General features: G+C 51.5%; 1 protein-coding gene across 5 annotated transcripts in view; it reads left to right on the forward strand.

The window, feature by feature from the left end:
- The first annotated feature begins 433 nt into the window (after positions 1–433).
- Positions 434–17,391, forward strand: part of TBC1D10A (TBC1 domain family member 10A) — a 35,167-nt gene continuing 18,209 nt past the window's right edge. The window contains exon 1 of one of the 5 annotated variants that reach the window (XM_015150138.3): positions 434–839. In XM_015150138.3, the coding sequence (XP_015005624.1) occupies positions 631–839 (209 nt within the window). In that variant the 5' untranslated portion in view covers positions 434–630. Of the gene's footprint in view, positions 872–910; positions 1,130–17,391 lie in introns of those variants that run through there. The other 4 variants (XM_077950064.1, XM_077950065.1, XM_077950066.1 and 1 more) reach the window with 4 other exon arrangements.

A 17,391-nucleotide genomic window follows, 5' to 3' on the forward strand; every position in this document is an offset into this window, starting at 1 on the left:
GTAGGTAGAGCTTTGGGCGTGCGTGGCTCAGTAAACGCTGGTGATTATTAATAATTAGGTCTCACGAGATAACTTAAAACCCCAGAAGCAGTGAGTGCGATGGGACTGCCAAACTTCTCGCTCAGGCTGGGCCTTTAAGCCGCTCTGCGTCCCTGAACTCACTTGGGCCTCCTCAGAGTTCCTCATATATGAATGGGGGAAACAATCCCTATCACGTCCTTGGGGTCTCGCAAGGAGCGGGGCTCAGGAGGCAGATGAGGAACATGGAGGAAGCCCTGGGCCTCTGGCTCGCGCTCTGCAGTAGGTGACAGGCCCCGCTTGGGGCCAACCCGGAAAAGCCCGAGCTCGTCCAGGTGAGTTCTTGTGATTGGCAGCCCAGAGGAGGGCGGGGAGGGCTGCGGTGACGGCTGCCCCGCCCCCTCACGTCGGGCTTGCTGGCGCCCGCCGGGGAAGGTGGGCGGGGCCCGGGGTCTGCGGCGCCCATTGGGCGTGGGGGGAGAGCTCCCGGGTGGGCCTGTAGCCCCGCCCCCTCCCTTGCGGCGGCCAATAGGCGCCGCGCGTGGGCGGGGCGTCGGCGGCAGCCGGGCGGCTGAGGTGGCCGCTGGGGCTCAGGCGGCGGGCGCGGCCGGGATGGCGAAGAGCAACGGAGAGAATGGGCCGCGCGCGCCCGCGGCCGGGGAAAGCCTGTCGGGAACCCGGGAGAGCCTGGCCCAGGGCCCCGACGCCGCAACCACAGACGAACTCAGCTCTCTCGGATCCGACTCGGAGGCCAACGGCTTCGCCGAGCGCCGCATCGACAAGTTCGGCTTCATCGTGGGCTCACAGGGCGCCGAGGGCGCGTGAGTAGCGCCGGGGGTCGGGACTGAGCGCGGTACCCACGCGGGGGGCCTCGACACAGACGGAGGCGCCCTCGGGACTTGCCGACACGTCCCCCTCCCAAGCAGGGACCACCAATCCCCCTTCCCTCTCCTGCCCCACCCCCACCATCCCTGCCTTCCCAGACCCGCCCCCTTTGCAGTCCTACTTCCGACCCAGGGGGCGGACGGGCCCACACCTCCACCTGCCACCTCCACCCTCCAGACAGACTGACCCGCCCCCAGGAAGGACCGACTGTGCCCTCCTCCCAGCAGTGGAACAGAATGACAGACACTGCCCCAAAGCCACCCCTGCCTCCAAGGCCTTAGGGATGATTGTCTCTGCCACCCCGACAGGCTCCCAGATGGCTGGCGCCCCCCTCCATAGACACGTATTCTCCATCCCTCCCCCTCCCACAAACCCACAGATGCCCTTGTCTCCCCGCCCCCCACACTGCCCCCACACCGAGAGACCTCAGACCGACTTCAGGACTGACTGCCCTGCCCCCACCCCTTCCCAGGACAGACTGACCCTTTCCTCGAGGCACACATACCTTTGGATGGACTGACATTGGTCGCCTCCCTCCCCTCAGCCGCATCCTAGGACAGACAGTCCCTTCTCCTCATGGAAGGGTTAGAAAATGGCCCCCTACCCCCTCATACACAGCTTCCTCCACTGGCACCGGCAACAGGTGGGCAGGTACTCCCCCTTCCCAGCACCTACAGGGCGACAGGGAGCACCACCACTAGGACAGACCGTCAGCTCCAGCAGCCACAGGAGGCAGTAGATGGGCTCTGTGTGTGTCCTGGAAACATGTGCCTCCTCCCAAAGGCAGATCTTGGGCATGGGACAGGGGCGGGCAGGGAGACAGCAGGGTCCCTGCTCATATAGCACCCCCTGATGTCCTATCCCGAGAGCACCCAGACACCCAGCTAGCAGACAGAGAAATGTGGGGCAGTGGGCTAGCACCTTGCCTCCAAGCTGGGCCGCACGGTGCCCCACAGAATCCCCTGAGCCCAGGCCTCAGAGATCATGTGCACAGGCGGGCGGTCCCCTTAGAAAAGATGGACTCCATACCCCACTCCCATCCCAGCTGTCCTGTCATGTGAGACCAGTGTTGTGCACAGAAATGACAAGGCTCCCTCCTGATGTGTGCTTTCCATCCCAATCACCAGTAGGAGCTCCTGAGGCCCTGCCATGACCCTACTCCAGAGAATATCCTTTCTCCCCATCTCTGACCAATTGAGATTGTCCAAGGTCACCCCAGACTCTCTCATGACTTATGGAAGCCCTTTGACTGTCTAAGAACCCCTGTCACTTCCGGGATTTTCCCCAGCCCTAAAGCCTCTTATTCACCAGGCCTCCTTCTTCCTTGGAGAAATCCAGGCCCCTCCCCTAAGGGAGTTCCCTCTCACCCTCTGGATCTGTCTCCTCCAATACCTCCCTACTGGCTCACAGCAGGCTAAGCTTAGTCCAGGACCCAGAGAGAGCACCCCTCATTCTGAACCCTCCCCGTGACTGATGCGTTGTCACAGTTCCCCAGGGATTCACTTGTGAGAACTTAGTGGGGACCTGGAGTGTTTTGAATTGAAGAGCAGTCACCTGGGATTAGGGCCCAGGGAGGGGTGTGGTCTTGAGATCTGGGAAAGGAGTTCCCAGTTGCATTTATGGGACCTTGGAAGGAAGAGCTCAGATTTGTGGGAGAATGCTAGGGCATGAGAATTCCTACTGCATGCTTATCAGGCAATCAACCACATCTTGGGGTGCAGAGCAATGAGATATATTAGGAAAAGGAATTACACTTGCTAGCTTTGTGACCTTGGGCAAGATCCTGAATCCCTGAGCCTGTTTACTCACTGTAAAGGGCAACAGTAACACCCACTTCTCAACATTACTCTTGGGGGTTAAATGAGATCAGATATGTGAAGGTGCTTAGCACAGCAGTTGGCACAAGTAGTGGCCCAGAAAATGTTAGTTTTCTTTCTTTCCTTCTAAGGGTCTGAGAAATGAAGAGAAAAATGAGGGCATATCTCTGGTATTTGTGGGCAGAGTGAGGCCCCAGTGGAAGCACCTCCCTTTGGCTGTAGTCCCCAACCAGGCAGCCAGACATCTGTCTTTCTTACCCCACAACCACAAACCCGGGATGTGGCTCTGCAGACACCCTCTACATTGCTGCTGTCTGTAGGGCTGGGACTGAGGTCAGATCCCAGGTCCAGTTCTCTCTCCCTCCCTCACTTTGTGGAGCCTGTCGGTCAACCCAAAATCTCTGGTATCTGAAAGCTTCGATGTTCCCTACTTAGTTTATATTGTGGTTTCAAAAAAGCCAAGAGTAAGTCCCTGCCCAAGGCCATAAAGGGGAAGTTATGGGAAGTTTCAGGGTGACTGCCCTAAACCCAGTCTTGTGGTTGAAGGCTAGGAGTCCATGTTCTATGCTAGAGAAGTGAAACGTTAGCACTCATGGGTACTGTGGTGATGGTGGGGACTCTGACTCCAGATTAGAAGTCCATTTCAGTTACCCTGGGCCAAAGGTTGTCTCAAGACATTTTGGTTGTGGAAGTTGCCAGGCCCTGGGGGTAAGAAAGCAGGTCACAGGCTACCTTACTCAAGTGACTATTAGCTACATGGTATGAGTATATCAAAAAACCATAGACTGCACTGTAAGAGATATATATATATATATATATATATATATATATTTTTTTTTTTTTTTTTTTTTGGAGATGGAGTTTCACTGTGTTGCCCAGGCTGGAGTGCAATGGCACGATCTTGACTCACTGCATCCTCTGCCTCCCGGGTTCAAGTGATTCTCCTGTCTCAGCCTCCTGAGTAGCTGGGATTACAGGCACCCATCACCACGCCTGGCTAATGTTTCATATTTTTAGTAGAGATGGAGTTTCACCGTGTTGGTCAGGCTGGTCTCGAACTCCTGACCTCAGGCGATCCGCCCGCCTTGGCCTCCCAAAGTGCTGGGTTTACAGGCGTGAGCCACTGTGCCTGGCCTGCAAGGGATCTTAATAGATTGACCAGCTCAGACCTTCTCTCTCTCTTCAGAGAGAAGAATAACTTGCTTAAGATCATAGCATATTAGTGCAGAACTAGGACTTGGATTTAGGGTTTCTGACTCCCAGGTCAGTACAGTTTCCACTGCCTTCACCATCCATAAATATGGCCTTTGGTCCCTGCAGGACATCAGGTGTCAGACAGGTAGAACAGAAGTGTCTTAGCAGTCACCTGCCTTCTCTTACCTTCCCTGGCTTAGCTCAGCACTTTCGACTCTCTCAGCAGTATATGAGGCTAATAGAAGTAGCCCAGAAGGATAAGAGTATGTTGTCATTACCAGTTCATTAGACTGATTAGCTTCAGGACTAGGAAGAGGCTCATTCACCTTTTTCTCCTTAGTCTGCAGTGGAGTAATTAATACTTATTTACTGGGAGACATTTCAAGTTAGGAAGCTGAAAGTGGCGGGGCATGGTGGCTCACACCTATAATCCCAGCACTTTGGGAGGCTGAGGCAGGTGAATCGCTTGAGCTCAGGAATTTGAGACCAGCCTGGGCAACACGGTGAAACTCCGTCTCTACAAGAAAGTACAAAAAGTTAGGTGGGCATTGTGGTGGGCACCTGTAATCCCAGCTACCTGGGAGGCTGAGAGATGGGAGGATCTCTTGAGCCCAGGAGGCGGAGGTTGCAGTAGAGGCAGAGGTTGCAGTAAGCCAAGATTGCGCCACTGTGTTCCACCCAGCTCTTTTTTGAGACAGAACATGACCCTGTCTCAAAAAAAAAAAAAAAAAAAAAAAAAAAAGGCTGAGCACTGTGCCTCATGCCTGTAATTCCAGCACTTCGGGAGGCTGAGGCGGGCAGATTGCCTGAGCCTGCCTGGAGTTCAAGACCAGCCTGGCCAGCATGGTGAAACCCTATCTCCACAAAAAATACAAAAATTAGCTGGGTTTTGTGGCATGCACCTATAGTTCTAGCCACTCGGGAGGCTGAGGTAGGAGGACTGCTTGAGCCCAGAAGATGGAGGTTGCAGTGAGCTGAAATCATGCCACTACACTCCAGCCTGGGAGACCTTGCCTAAAAAAAAAAAAATGCTGAAAGTGACCTTAGAGCCTTAGAGATGGCCATTAGCATACAGATAGATAAACTGGAGGCCTGTGAGAAACCTGGAATTCCCGATTCCCAGTCCTAGGCCTTTCCATTTCTTCACCTTATCTGTCTTTTGAGCCTACTCTGCAGGGAAACTTTAGTGAGACTGAGATAGTCCCTGTCTGCTTTTGAGTAGTAGCCACAGGCAAGAAAGCAGCTAGCCAGTAAATGATCCTGTGGGTGGCATAGGCATAGAGCAGAGTGCCCACAGCATTAGTTCTTCTGGCTTGTCTGGAGACCGAGTTGGGCATTGAAGCCCAGGAAGGGCCAAGCGCAGTGGTTCATGGCCGTAATCCCAGCACTTAGGGAGGCCAAGGCAGGCAGATCATTTGAGGTCAGGAGTTTGAGACCAACCTGGCCAACATGGCGAAACCCCATCTCTACTAAAAATACAAAAATTAGCCAGGCGGTAGTGGCGCGCACCCATAATCCCAGCTGCTCAGGAGGCTGAGACAGGAGAATCGCTTGAGCCCGGGAGGTGGAGGTTGCAGTGAATTGAGATCATGCTGCTGCGCTCCAGTGTAGGTGAGAGAGTGAGACCCTGTCTCAAAAAAAGAAAGTCCAGGAGGGACCAGATGAGGCAAAAGACATGTTTTCAGCAGGAAAGGGTGGGAGGAGTGATGATATCCCTCCTGTCACTTTGGGGCAGGAAGAACAGACTTGTTTGGTGGCCCTTCTGTAGCATAGAGGAAGTGGTCAGGAAGGGAAAGAAGGATACAAGTTGTATACCAGGTCTGCTGGCCCGAGGGAGGTGACCTGAGAGAGGTGGTCCCTGACCTTCTCGTTTTCCTACATGATTGTCAGGTCTGGCCTCCTGAGGCTGAGAGCTTCCCACCCAGCCTCAGTCCACTCAGTCTGCAGGCCAGATGAGGTGAGGAGCTATGTTCTCTGGGATCCCATGGGTGTTGGCTTCCTGTTATGGGAGCAAGGGATCTGAGCTGGACCCAGGGAGAAACATCTGGAACAGCAGTATTGCCTTCTTCAGTTACCATTCCCTGGGCCTTTCATTACTAGCCAACTTTGGAAATCATAGAACTGGCTTAATTGGCATCCTCATAGTTTATTGTGTGCCAGTTTCTATTGGAGTAGGGTCAGGGCCCTTCTGGCAGGCCAGATCCTGACTCCTTGCCTTATTCTCTAATTTGTAAACTCAGAGCATCTACTTTTCTTGAGCTGTTACAGATCCCAGGAGAGCATGGAGCTGGCAATGAGGTGGTCCTTGGGTGGCCCATCTGGAAGGAGGCATTTATATATATGGGGCCCTGGGCTGTGACTCTAGACTGCAGGCCTCTCATTTTCTCTCATTTTTCCCTTCTTAGCCTCAAAGGAAAATCCGGTTTGGTGGCGCTGTGAGTGTTAGGGCCTCAGACAAGACCTGACTTGGTAAAGGAGGGAGCTGGCACACCAGCTGCTATGCTGGGAAGGTGCCTGTGTGTCCGCCTACTGGGAAACTCTAAGCTGTGGGAAAGAGATAAGACGGTAGCACCTACTTGATGTTTTGTCCTACCAGCATCTGGGCCTGAAACAGGACCTCCCAAGGGGCAGTGAGTCCTGGCTCTGGCCCAGCCACTCAATCTCTTTATACCGAGGTGGGCGAGAGAAGGTGCTGTATGCTCCCTCCTCACACAAGCTCCAGAGTCTGGCTGGCTATGTGATCTTGGACATGTTGCTTCACTTCTCTGAGCCTCAGTTTCTTACCTGCAAAATGGTTATGATAACACTGACTTTGGAGGATCGTTTTGAGGTTTAAATGAACTAATGTTTGAAAAAGTCTGGCACAGGGTAGGTGCTCAGTTCTTCTGCCTCTTAAAGACTGGAGCGGCTTGTGGTTCTATGTTTTCATTTTCTACTTCCATCTTTGGCTATAATGTTGAGTGTCAGTGAGGCCCAGCCCCTGTGGGCAGGAATGAACCCTAACCTGTGGTGAATCCTCACTTCCCCTGAGAGGGGTGGTTATCCCCATTCTGTGAATGAGCATACTGAAGGCCGAGGAGAAAGTGCCTAAGGTTTGCCAGCTGGTAAATGGCAGAACTGGGACTAGAACCTGTTTCTTGACACTGAATCCAGTAGTGACTATGCCTTGCTAAGGTGGCAGTGGGCAGGGTGCCAGGTGCTTACCAGTCCCTAAGGCCCTCACACCCAGGGCAGAAGTTAGCAGGAATCTAGCTGCCTCTCCCTCCCAGTCTGGCAGGCAAAGCAGGTGTCAGTACAATGAAAGGTCATGGCCATCAAGCAGGAGAAACGCACAGCGAGGAAAATCCTTGGGAGAGGTCCTGGAAGCATGGCCAGATCAGGCCTGGCCTAGTTCTCCCATAGGCCAGAGTCCGGATTGCATTGGTCTGACCCCAACATGCTGCATAATGGCCATTTGACTTTGATATCTAGTCTGTGCCTTTTGGAAGAAGTGTTACTTTGTAGATGAGGCAGGGATTATGTTGCTTGTACCCGTGAGGAATCTGAAGGTTGGAGAACTCTTGCTGTCAGTGTACTGTGGAGCCAGATCAGAGAGGGATCCCAGGTCCTCCGACTCTCACCCAGTGCTCCTCTAGCTGCATAGCACTGCACGTTCTCTTCCCCTTTCTCCTCCTCAGTCAAGGTAACTGAGCCTCCAGGCTCAGGATGCACTGCCAACCAGAGCAGAGCCCTGCCATCATCCATCCATTATCCTAGCTGATCACTTCATCCCGCAGACAGTACACTTGAGGGGTAAGAGGCCTCCTTTAACTGATTAGTCTGCCCCTGGTAAATCTATTGCCGCAATCCTGGGCCCAGAGACCCTCTCTGGCAGGGAGAAAACTGTACTGGCCACCCCACTGGCAAGTCAATGCTCCTGATACTTAACCTGCTTAGAAGCCCCCACCTAGGATTTCATGCCAACTTTGGCTTTCTCTCTCTCATCCTTCCCTTTCCCATCTCTCCTCCTCCTACCCTACCCTACTGCATTCTGTGCCCTGTCCGGGTCTTCAGAGGCTGCCATAGCTTAGCACTCAATGCCTCCTCAGGTAGAGAAAGACTCAGCAGACCCAGCAGCCTGGGAGAGCAAACCAAGGCTTACTTTTGCCTGCTTATCCATCTTAGCAGTGAGCTTATTTACCACACATTTATTGAGCATCTACTCTGTCAGACCCTGTGATTTGGGCAAGAGATACAGAGCTGAACAAGATGTCTGTGTTTTATTGCCCTCAAGGCACTCACAGACTTGCTGAAAAATAGAACCACAGACAAATCTTTCCAGTGTTGAATGATGAAGGCTGTCATCAAGGCATGCAGTTCTCCTGGGAGTATAGAGGAAAAAGCAGCCAGCCCCACCTACAGGAGCCTAGAAAGTAGTAGCATTTGATCCAGGTTTCAGAAGAGGCAAGGCAGGGCTGTCCTTTGGATGAGAGGGGACCCATGTGCAATGTCCCTCCCAAAAGCAGTTGTTTGAGCCAATGGCAGAGACGACAAGAAGAACGGGAGGCAGTAGGATGATACGAAGCAAGGGTAGGTTAAGGAAATGGGTTGGGTGGTCCGAGTCTAGCCTTGAATGTCAGGCTGAGGCCTCCTCTGTTGCATAAAAGTTAGTTCAGGTCTGGCATGGAAGGTGACCTAAAGAGGAGCTGGACTGCAGGCAGTGAGACCTGTTGGGAAAATCAAGAATGGCCTAAAAGGTGAGACCTTGAAGAGGTCTGGAGCAGTGAGGATAAAGAGGCTGGCAAATCATTAGGGCTTGGTTCATGACTGCCATGTGGGCTCATGGAGAGGTAGGAAGACTCTGGACTAGCTGAAGTGGCTTTGGCCTCTTACAGAGTCCATTCTAGAGCCCTCTGGCTACAAGGAAGCAAGTCCAGTTGTGGCCTTCCTCTGAAGTGGGCAGTGGGCTGCTAGTGACTGTGCTGTGTCACAGCTCTGGGCTCCCCAAGGTGCCTGGTATGGCTGGCTTGCTCAGGGCACATCAAGGGGTTCTTTATCTCCTTCCAGCAGGAGAGTGGGTTGGCTGACCTGGTTGGGGAAGGAGTAGGTTAAGCAGTGTTGAGCTTCCTCGTCTCTGCCTGGCAGACATGTTGGATGGCAAGGAAGGATGCAAGGAGAACCAGAAGAGAGGAGTGGCACCTGAGGACATGGAAAACCTACCTTAGGGTGGTATGGCAACTGGGGAGGGTTTGGGCCTTTGGACACAGCATACACTGATCAAGGGGAGGCAGATGGCAACTGGAGGCTTGTTTGACCTCACCTAGCACCTTTATTCTGTTCTTAGAGGTGGTGCCTTGGCTGGGACAAAACCTATGAGAAGGCAAACTCCTCAGCACTTACGAGGGGCACCACCAGTGGCATCTCAGAGATGCGAGATTCTGGCTGGAAATGTGGATTTTAGGCTAGAGCCCTGAGAAAGGGCTCTGAACCAGGCACAGGGGTCAAGAGTGTCAGTGATGGCTCCACCACTGACCTTTGTAATATGTGACTTAGGCACATCCCTCACCCAACCATGGGGCTAATGCTTTCAGTTTTCTTCACCCAGCACTTACTATATGTGCAGCCCTGTGCTAGGCTCAGGATATAGACCTGATCCTGCCCTCACAGGGAAATCAGACATTAAACAAGTAGTTTCAACCAGCTTGGGCAACATAGTGAGACCCCGTCTCTAAAAAATAAATTAGCTGGGCGCGTGCCAGTAGTCCCAGCTACTACGGAGGCTGAGGCTGAGCCTGGGAGTTTGAGGCTGCAGTGAGCTATGATTGTGCCACTGCACTCCAGCCTGGGTGACAGAGCGAGACCCCATTTCTAAAAAAAAATTTCAAAAAGAGAAAGAAGTTACCAGGTGTGGTTGTATACAAAGGATTGTGGGGATCAAATTAGATAATTGGATTAGGAACATAGTGTAAACAAACACTGCTGAACAGAGATCTGGAGACCTTAGCCCTGTGCCTTACTGAGCCGCTAACTAGCTGTGTGACCTTGAGAAAGTTGCTTAATCTTGTTTTTTTTGTTTTGTTTTGTTTGAGATGGAGTTTCGCTCTTTTGCCCAGGCTGGAGTGAAATGGCACAATTGATCTCGGCTCACTGCAACCTCCACCTCCCGGGTTCAAGCAATTCTCATGCCTCAGCCTCCCGAGTAGCTAGGATTTTAGGTGCCCGCCACCATGCCCGGCTAATTTTTGCATTTTACTAGAGATGGGGGTTTTGCCATGTTGGCCAGGCTGGTCTCAAACTCCTGACCTCAGGTGATCCACCCACCTTGGCTTCCCAAAGTGCTGGGATTACAGGCATGAGCCACCATGCCCAGCAAAAGTTGCTTAACTTTTTTAACCTCAGTTTCCCCCACATAAAAATAACGCAGTTTGTAGGTGTGTGTGTATGTGTGTTTGTTTTTAGGAGACAGGATCTGGCTCTGTCACCCAGGCTGGAATGCAGTGGTGCAATCATAGCTCACTGCAGCCTCAACCTCCCAGGCACAAGTTATCTTCCCACCTCAGTCTCCTGAGCAGCTGGGATTACAGGCTCAAGCCACCATGCCTGGCTAGTTTTTTTTACTTTTTGTAGAGACAGAATCTCACTATGTTGCCCAGGCTGGTTTCAAACTCCTGGGCACAAGCGATCCTCCCTCCTCAGCCTCCCAAAGTGCTTACATTATAGGCATGAGCCACTGTGCCAGCCAACTAAGGCAATTTTGGTGGGATGGTGTTGAAGACAGCTACATCTGACATCCTGAGACTGACCGTGGAGTATATGAAAAGTGCTTTGAAGCCTGAGTAACATAGGGAGATCCCATCTCTATATCCGCTAATTTAAAAAATAGGTGGGCGTAGTGGTGTGCACCTGTTGTCCCAGCTACTTAGGAGGCTGAGGTAGGAGAATCACTTGAACCTGGGAAATCAAGGCTGCAGTGAGCCATTGCACCACTGCACTCCAGCCTGGGCAACGGAGACTCTATCTCAAAAAAAAAAAAAAAAAAAAAAATAGTGCTTTGAGAAGTTCTGTATGCGGTACCACGGAAGTTCAGGGGGGGTCACCATGGCACATGCCACAGAAGCCAGTGCTCCTAGCATGCTCTGTTCCTCTTGGGAGAGGACCTCTCTTATTGATTGATTGAGACAGGGTCTTACTTTTTTGCCTGGGTTGGTCTTGAACTCCTGGCTTTAAGTGATCTTCCTGCCTCTGCCTTCCAAAGTGCTGGGATTAGAGGCATGAACTACCATACCAGGCTGGACTTCTCTTTGTGTGCGGGATCGGTGTCCCTCAGCTCTTTGGGGATGTAATCAAATCAAGGGATGCTTTGATTTATCTAGCTCTTTAGTCTGCAAAGTGCTTTCATTTCCACTGCCTCTCAGTGACCCTTATGGGAGCAATGGGAAATTGGTAGGCTATTATTTTATCCTATTTCCTGATAAGGAAACCATAGGTGAACAAGTGATGGAACTGGGCCTGGCACCTAGCACTCCTCTTTCCCAATTTCCCATCTTACCAAAGTTGGTGACCACTGTGTGGCCTCTCCTCCTTCCCTTCCTCTCCCAGCTTAGGACTTCAGCCCAGCCCCAAGTGTCTGCACTTCTCCTACCAGGCTTCTCAGGTTGTTTTTGTTGCTAAGTTGTCATGAAGGATGACACAATTCCTGTCCCAGGACTCCACACACAGCTCCTCATATGTACCCCAAGACAAGGCAGGAGCAGCTGGGTCATGAGTGGCCCGATGAAGGAGCATAAGTTTGGAGAACTCCTGTCCCTCCTCAGTGCTTTGGGTCTTGGGACACTGAGTCCGGAAGCGATCTTCCCTGGCCAGCCACTTTTGGAGAATGCTGCTGTTTTCCCTTTCATCTGTCTTGGCTTCACAAAAAAGGAGAACGTAGGCCGGCACTGCAGCTCACGCCTATAATCCCAGTACTCTGGGAGGCCGAGGTGGGCAGATCACTTCAGTCCAGGAGTTCAAGACCAGCCTGGGCATCATAGCAAAACCATCTCTCTACTAAAAATACAAAAAAATTAGCTGGGTGTGGCGGTGGCATTGGGAGCGGGAGTATTGTTAGGATTAAGGGAGATGTTGTCAGTAAAGCACTCAGCACAGTGTCTGTCACAAAGGGCTCTGTGGAACATGGTGGCTCTCACAATTCAAGTGTAAATTACCCTGTGAGATTTCACCTCAGGCATTTAGCATAATGGTAAGAGAGCAATGCAGCTTTGGGTTGAAGATCTGGCTTCCCTCACATGCTCTTCCAACCTACCCATGACTGTGAGGGTTAGGCAGGAGCCAGTCCCACTCAGCCTGTGGTCTGGAGCTTCCTGGCCTGCCAGGGCAGGTTGGGAATCCCCCCATGAGTTCCTCGCTGAGTCATCTGGAGCAGGGCTCTGATCTGAGGGCCTGACCTTCCCTTTCCTTGGTCTGTAAAGATAAGCAGAAGTAAGAGCAAAGGTGGGCCTCCCAAAAGATTCAACTCAAGGCTTGCAACCAGAGTGCTGCCCAGGGCCTCTGTCCTCCTGGGTGGTAGCAGTCGCTTGGGGAAGGAGTCCAGGTTTGCTTAATAATTACCACTACCCTCCTCTGTGGTTTCTTTGTGGGATTTTTGTGGTTGTTGGTTGTTTTTTTTTTTTTTTTTTTTGAGTCGGGGTCTTCCTCTGTCGCCCAGGCTGGAGTGCAGTGGCACGATTATGGCTCACTGCAGCCTTGAACTCTTGGGCTCAAACAATCTTCCACCTCAGCCTCCTGAGTAGTTATGGCTACAGCCATGCACCACTATGCCTGGCTAATTTTTAAAAGAATTTCGTAGAGACAAGGTCTCACTCTCTTGCCCAGGCTGGTCTCAAACTCCAAACTCCTGGCCTCAAGCAATCCTCTGGCCTCTGCCTCCCAAAATGTTGGGATTATAGGCATGAGCTACTGTGCCTGGCACCATGCAGACTTTCATCCTGAGCTTCCTGTTCTGCTTCTGAGTGACCCCTCCATCCTCCCAGGATAGTCACTGTAATGCCATTTCATAGAGGAGCCTGTATGATGGATGAGGCTTTCACCTACATCACCTCGTTTAATTCTGTGAGAGCATTTATCATCGTAGTCCCCATTTTACAGAAGCAGAAACCAAGTCCCAGAGAGGCAAAGTGACCTGCCAAGCATCACACAGCTTGTGTCTCTGAGTCCACTGAGCTCCAAGCTCCTCAGGAGCAAGGCTATGTATCCCCAGCCTACTGGACAGCACTTGGTGGTGGAGTTGAGTGACAGAGGGAGAGATGAGCAGGGCCTGGATTCACTTTCCAGTGCCATCCCCTGCTTGACTTGGACTTTGGCCAGTTATTGTCTTTCTGAAGAACCTGAGTTTCCTTATTCACAAAAGGGAGTTGATAATTAGAGGACTTATCTCATGGGCTTGTCAGGATTAAATGAAATAAAGTAGTTAAGTGCTGAACACAGTGTCTGGTGCATAGCAAGCGACTGGTAAGTGTTATAACAGAATTCAGTTAAGTTAATTGAATATTAGAATTGTAATGTTATAAAATGCCATCATCAAGCAGATCTGTGCTCAACCCTGTGCTGGGCTTTGAGGAGGATCTAGAGCTGGTACCAGGCTAGAGAGGGAATGCTCTTTACCAAGTTCTTACTATGCTTTACCCACCTGATCTCAAGGTAGAGGAGCATATTCCCTCGTTACTGCTGACAACACGTAATGAAATTCAGAGTGTCTGAGGTCACCAAGCTCATGAATCAGTCAATACACACATTTGTTGGCCAGGCGAGGTGGCTTATACGCCTGTAATCCCCACACTTTGGGAGGCCGAGGTGGGTGGATCATGAGGTCAGGAGATTGAGACCATCCTGGCCAACATGGTGAAACCCCGTCTCTACTAAAATAAATAAATAAATAAATAAATAAATAAATAAATAAATAAATAAATAAACAAAAATTAGCTGGGTGTGGTGGCACATGCCTGTAGTCTCAGCTACTCAGAAGGCTGAGGCAGGAGAAAAGCTTGAACCCGGGAGGCGGAGGTTGCAGTGAGCTGAGATTGCGCCACTGCACTCCAGCCTGGGCAACAGAGCAAGACTCCGTCTCAAAACAACAACAACACACACACACATATTTGTTGAGCACCAGCTAGGTATCAGGCCTGGGACACACTGCAGAGAATGAGGCCAAGAGAGCCCCTGCCCTCCAGGAATGCACCTTCTCATGAAATGCTGCTTCTGCAGAGCAGCCTTCAGGTGGAGAAGCTCCACCTGTCCCACTGGACTGCTCACATTCCCCGAACAAGTCATTCCCTTTTCTATTAACTTGCATTTGAACATACTATTTTGCCTGGTGTGTCCTTTCCCCTTTCTCAGCCTAGCTACTTGCTGTCATCCTTCAAACTCCAATTCAAAAGTCAACACCCCTTTAAAGCTTTCTCTAAACAGCCCATCCTCACCCTGGGGTCCTTTTGCAGTCTCCTAGCCCCCTCTACATGCTCCTGTGATGGCATTTCTTCTCTGTGTGCTAGTTATTTACCTACCCATTTGTCGCTGTCAGATTGACCTCCTCAAGGGCAGAGACCACATTTTATTCATCTTTGTAGATTCAGAGCCTGGAACACAGGTTCTAGAAAGGTGTGCATGGAATATAATGAGGGGCTGATTGTGTTCTGTCCCTGGAGTAGTTAGGAGAGGCTTTGTAGAGATGAGAAGGAGTTTGGAATGAGGCTTCCCAAGATGATGGCACCAAAATTGAATGGAGGTTGAAGGAAGATGGCTCAGGGTAGGGGCCTCTAGAGATGGGACTAGGGGAGAAAGGGATGTGCAGGGGAACAGGAGGGCCTTGAGAGCCAGGGCCTGAAGTTTCTTTGTTTTTTCTGGTGTTGTTATTGTTGTTATTTGTTTTTTTGTTTGTTTGTTTTGAGAAAAGGTCTTGCCCTGTGAGCCAGTGGCCCGGTCTAGGGTGCAGTGGCACAGTAATGGTTCACTGCAGCTTCAAACTCCTGAGCTCAAGTGATCCTCCCACTTCAGTCTCCCGAGCAGCTGGGACTGCAGGGCATGTGCCATAATGCCCAGCTATAGGTCCTGAGGTTTCTGTTGGATAATGAGGGCAGTAGGGAGCCATGGACGAGTCTGGGTAGAGGAGAGGTCTTATATAAACAGTGAGTCAAGACTAATTTTGGCAAGATCTATCAATGAGATCTAGCAGTTTGGTAAGGATGAGTCAGGGTGGCCCCTGGGTGCCTGCAGTGAGATTGTGATCCAAGGACCCAGTCACCAGCAAGGGAATTTCAAGCAGCACTCTGCCTGGTGGGAGCTGGGATTTGGAGAAGGGATGTCTTCTGTTGAGAATAGTCTTGGGCGGCACGCAGTGACTAATGCCTGTAATCCCAGCACTTTGGGAGGCTGATGCAGGCAGATCACTTGAGCCCAGGAGTTTGAGACTAGCCTGGGCAACATGGCGAAACCTTGTCTCTACACAAAATACAAAACGTAGTGGGGCATGGTAGCATGAGCCTATGGTCCCAGCTACTCAAGAGGCTGAGGTGGGAAGATCGCTTAAGCCCAGAAGGCGGAGGCTGCAGTGAGCTGAGATCATGCCACTGCACTCCATTTTGGGCGACAGAGTGAGACCCTGTCTAACACCTTTCTGCAGTCGTCAGGGAGAGCTGCTTTGGGGTTTCTTCTGTGGTCTGTGCCCTTCCCTATGAGTGCATCAGAGGAGAGTGGGTTCCTTGGTTTTTCTTTTTGGGAGCCAGCAAGGCTGGTGCCTAAAGGAACCATTTCTCACACTGAGTAGGGTGGAGTTGAGCGGAGTGGAGAGCTGGGCAGAGGTCCAGGGCACCAAGGCCAGTAAAGGGTGGAGAGAACCTGTTTACCATTGTGCACTGACCCAGCACTGGAAGGAGCAGAGCCAGGGAATTCCTCATGGGGAAGACAGGCAGCCCCAGAATTAGCCTGCATTGGGAAGGAGGGAGAGTGAAGCAAGCCAGATTCTCTCACTCAGACAGGGAGCCTGGACACTGCCAGCCGGCTCCCAGGCAGGGGTGGCCGGGCCCCAGAAGGGAGTGCCAGGCTGCTGCAGACCGTCTTTGTTTTTCCTACCAACTCACAGTGTGCGTGGCCTCAGGCAGACTGCTTACCTTCTAGGGAGGGGATGGCCTCACTGCATGATCTCATAGGTTTCCCAGTCCTGACAGCCATTTGCACACCACCAGCCTACCCTCTCCTGCACTTTGGTTTCCCATCATCACTTCTTATGCAACTGGTCTAAAAGCCATTTATACCTTCGTTCATTACCACCTCTTAGGGTAGTGAACTCCAGAGGTTGTTGCCTAGTATGCAAAACAGGTCAGCCTTTTGCTTGTCCTCACTTCACTTTCAGGCTCTGGGTGGAGAGGGAAGCCCTCTGGATTGGTGATGGCCCTGCTCCCCTGCACATCCACTTCCCAGTTTTCCACAGTTTGGTGGGACTTCCTCCAGCTGCCTCCTCTCCATCCTGGAGACCCAAGCGTGAGGGGTTATTTTCACATTATTCACTCCTGCCTTTCTCGGCACAGAGGGTGATAAGAAGAGGGAAGAGAATGTGACAGGGATTGAAGCCGTGGTGTGAGCGGGGGACTTTATATGTCTTGGAGAGTTTAGTGCTCGGATGGCAGCCTCTACTTCCAGGCTATGTAACCTTGGGCATATTACTCCACTGTGCTGAATCTTAGTGTTCTTGTCTATTAAATGGAGATAATTAAAGCTATTTCCTTGGGGGATTGTGTGCCTGTATAGTGCTTGGCAGAGCTAGTACACGGCCAGCGCATGAAATGTGTCAGCTCTTACTGCCTCACATCATGTTTACCAATGCTCTCCGAGGAGGTGGCATTCCTCCTGGGTTACAGATGAGGAACTGGAAGCTCAGAGAGCAGAGCAGCCAGCCCTGTTTCACACAGCTGTAAAGCTGTAGAGCTGGGATCAGCGGCCAGGAGTTAGAGTTTGTTTACCATTGAGCAAATTAAGTAATCTCTCAGAGCCTTAATTGCTTCATGAGTAAAATGGTGGTAATCACGCCCTGCCTTCCTCAAAGGCCTGTGTATGGGGACCAGTCAGATGAGGAAGGAGATGTGAAAGTGCTAGTTAAGCTGCAAATACCAGTCACCTAACAGCTGCCATTTGCTGGCCACCTACCAGGCTGGGCCCTTGTACACATTTCTTCCTCATTGCAGCCCTATAAAAGATGAGGTGTGCTTTATGACCCCACTTAAAGATGAAGTTGAGGCTTAGGAGGTCACATGTTTTGCACATGGTCTCCCAGTTAGTAGACAGAGGAACTGGAGTACTAGCTCAGTTGACTTCAAGTCCCCACTCCATTTCTTCTACCCTACACCCCACCTGATTTCCCTGATGGGTGAGAGGAGGATCAGTCCTGTGGTCTGTGACCTCAGACTTTCTGCTTAGGGTGTATTTCTCTTTGAGCTGGTTCAGGGAGTGA

The sequence above is a fragment of the Macaca mulatta genome, chromosome 10 (assembly GCF_049350105.2).
Source record: "Macaca mulatta isolate MMU2019108-1 chromosome 10, T2T-MMU8v2.0, whole genome shotgun sequence".
Classification (NCBI taxonomy): domain Eukaryota; kingdom Metazoa; phylum Chordata; class Mammalia; order Primates; family Cercopithecidae; genus Macaca; species Macaca mulatta.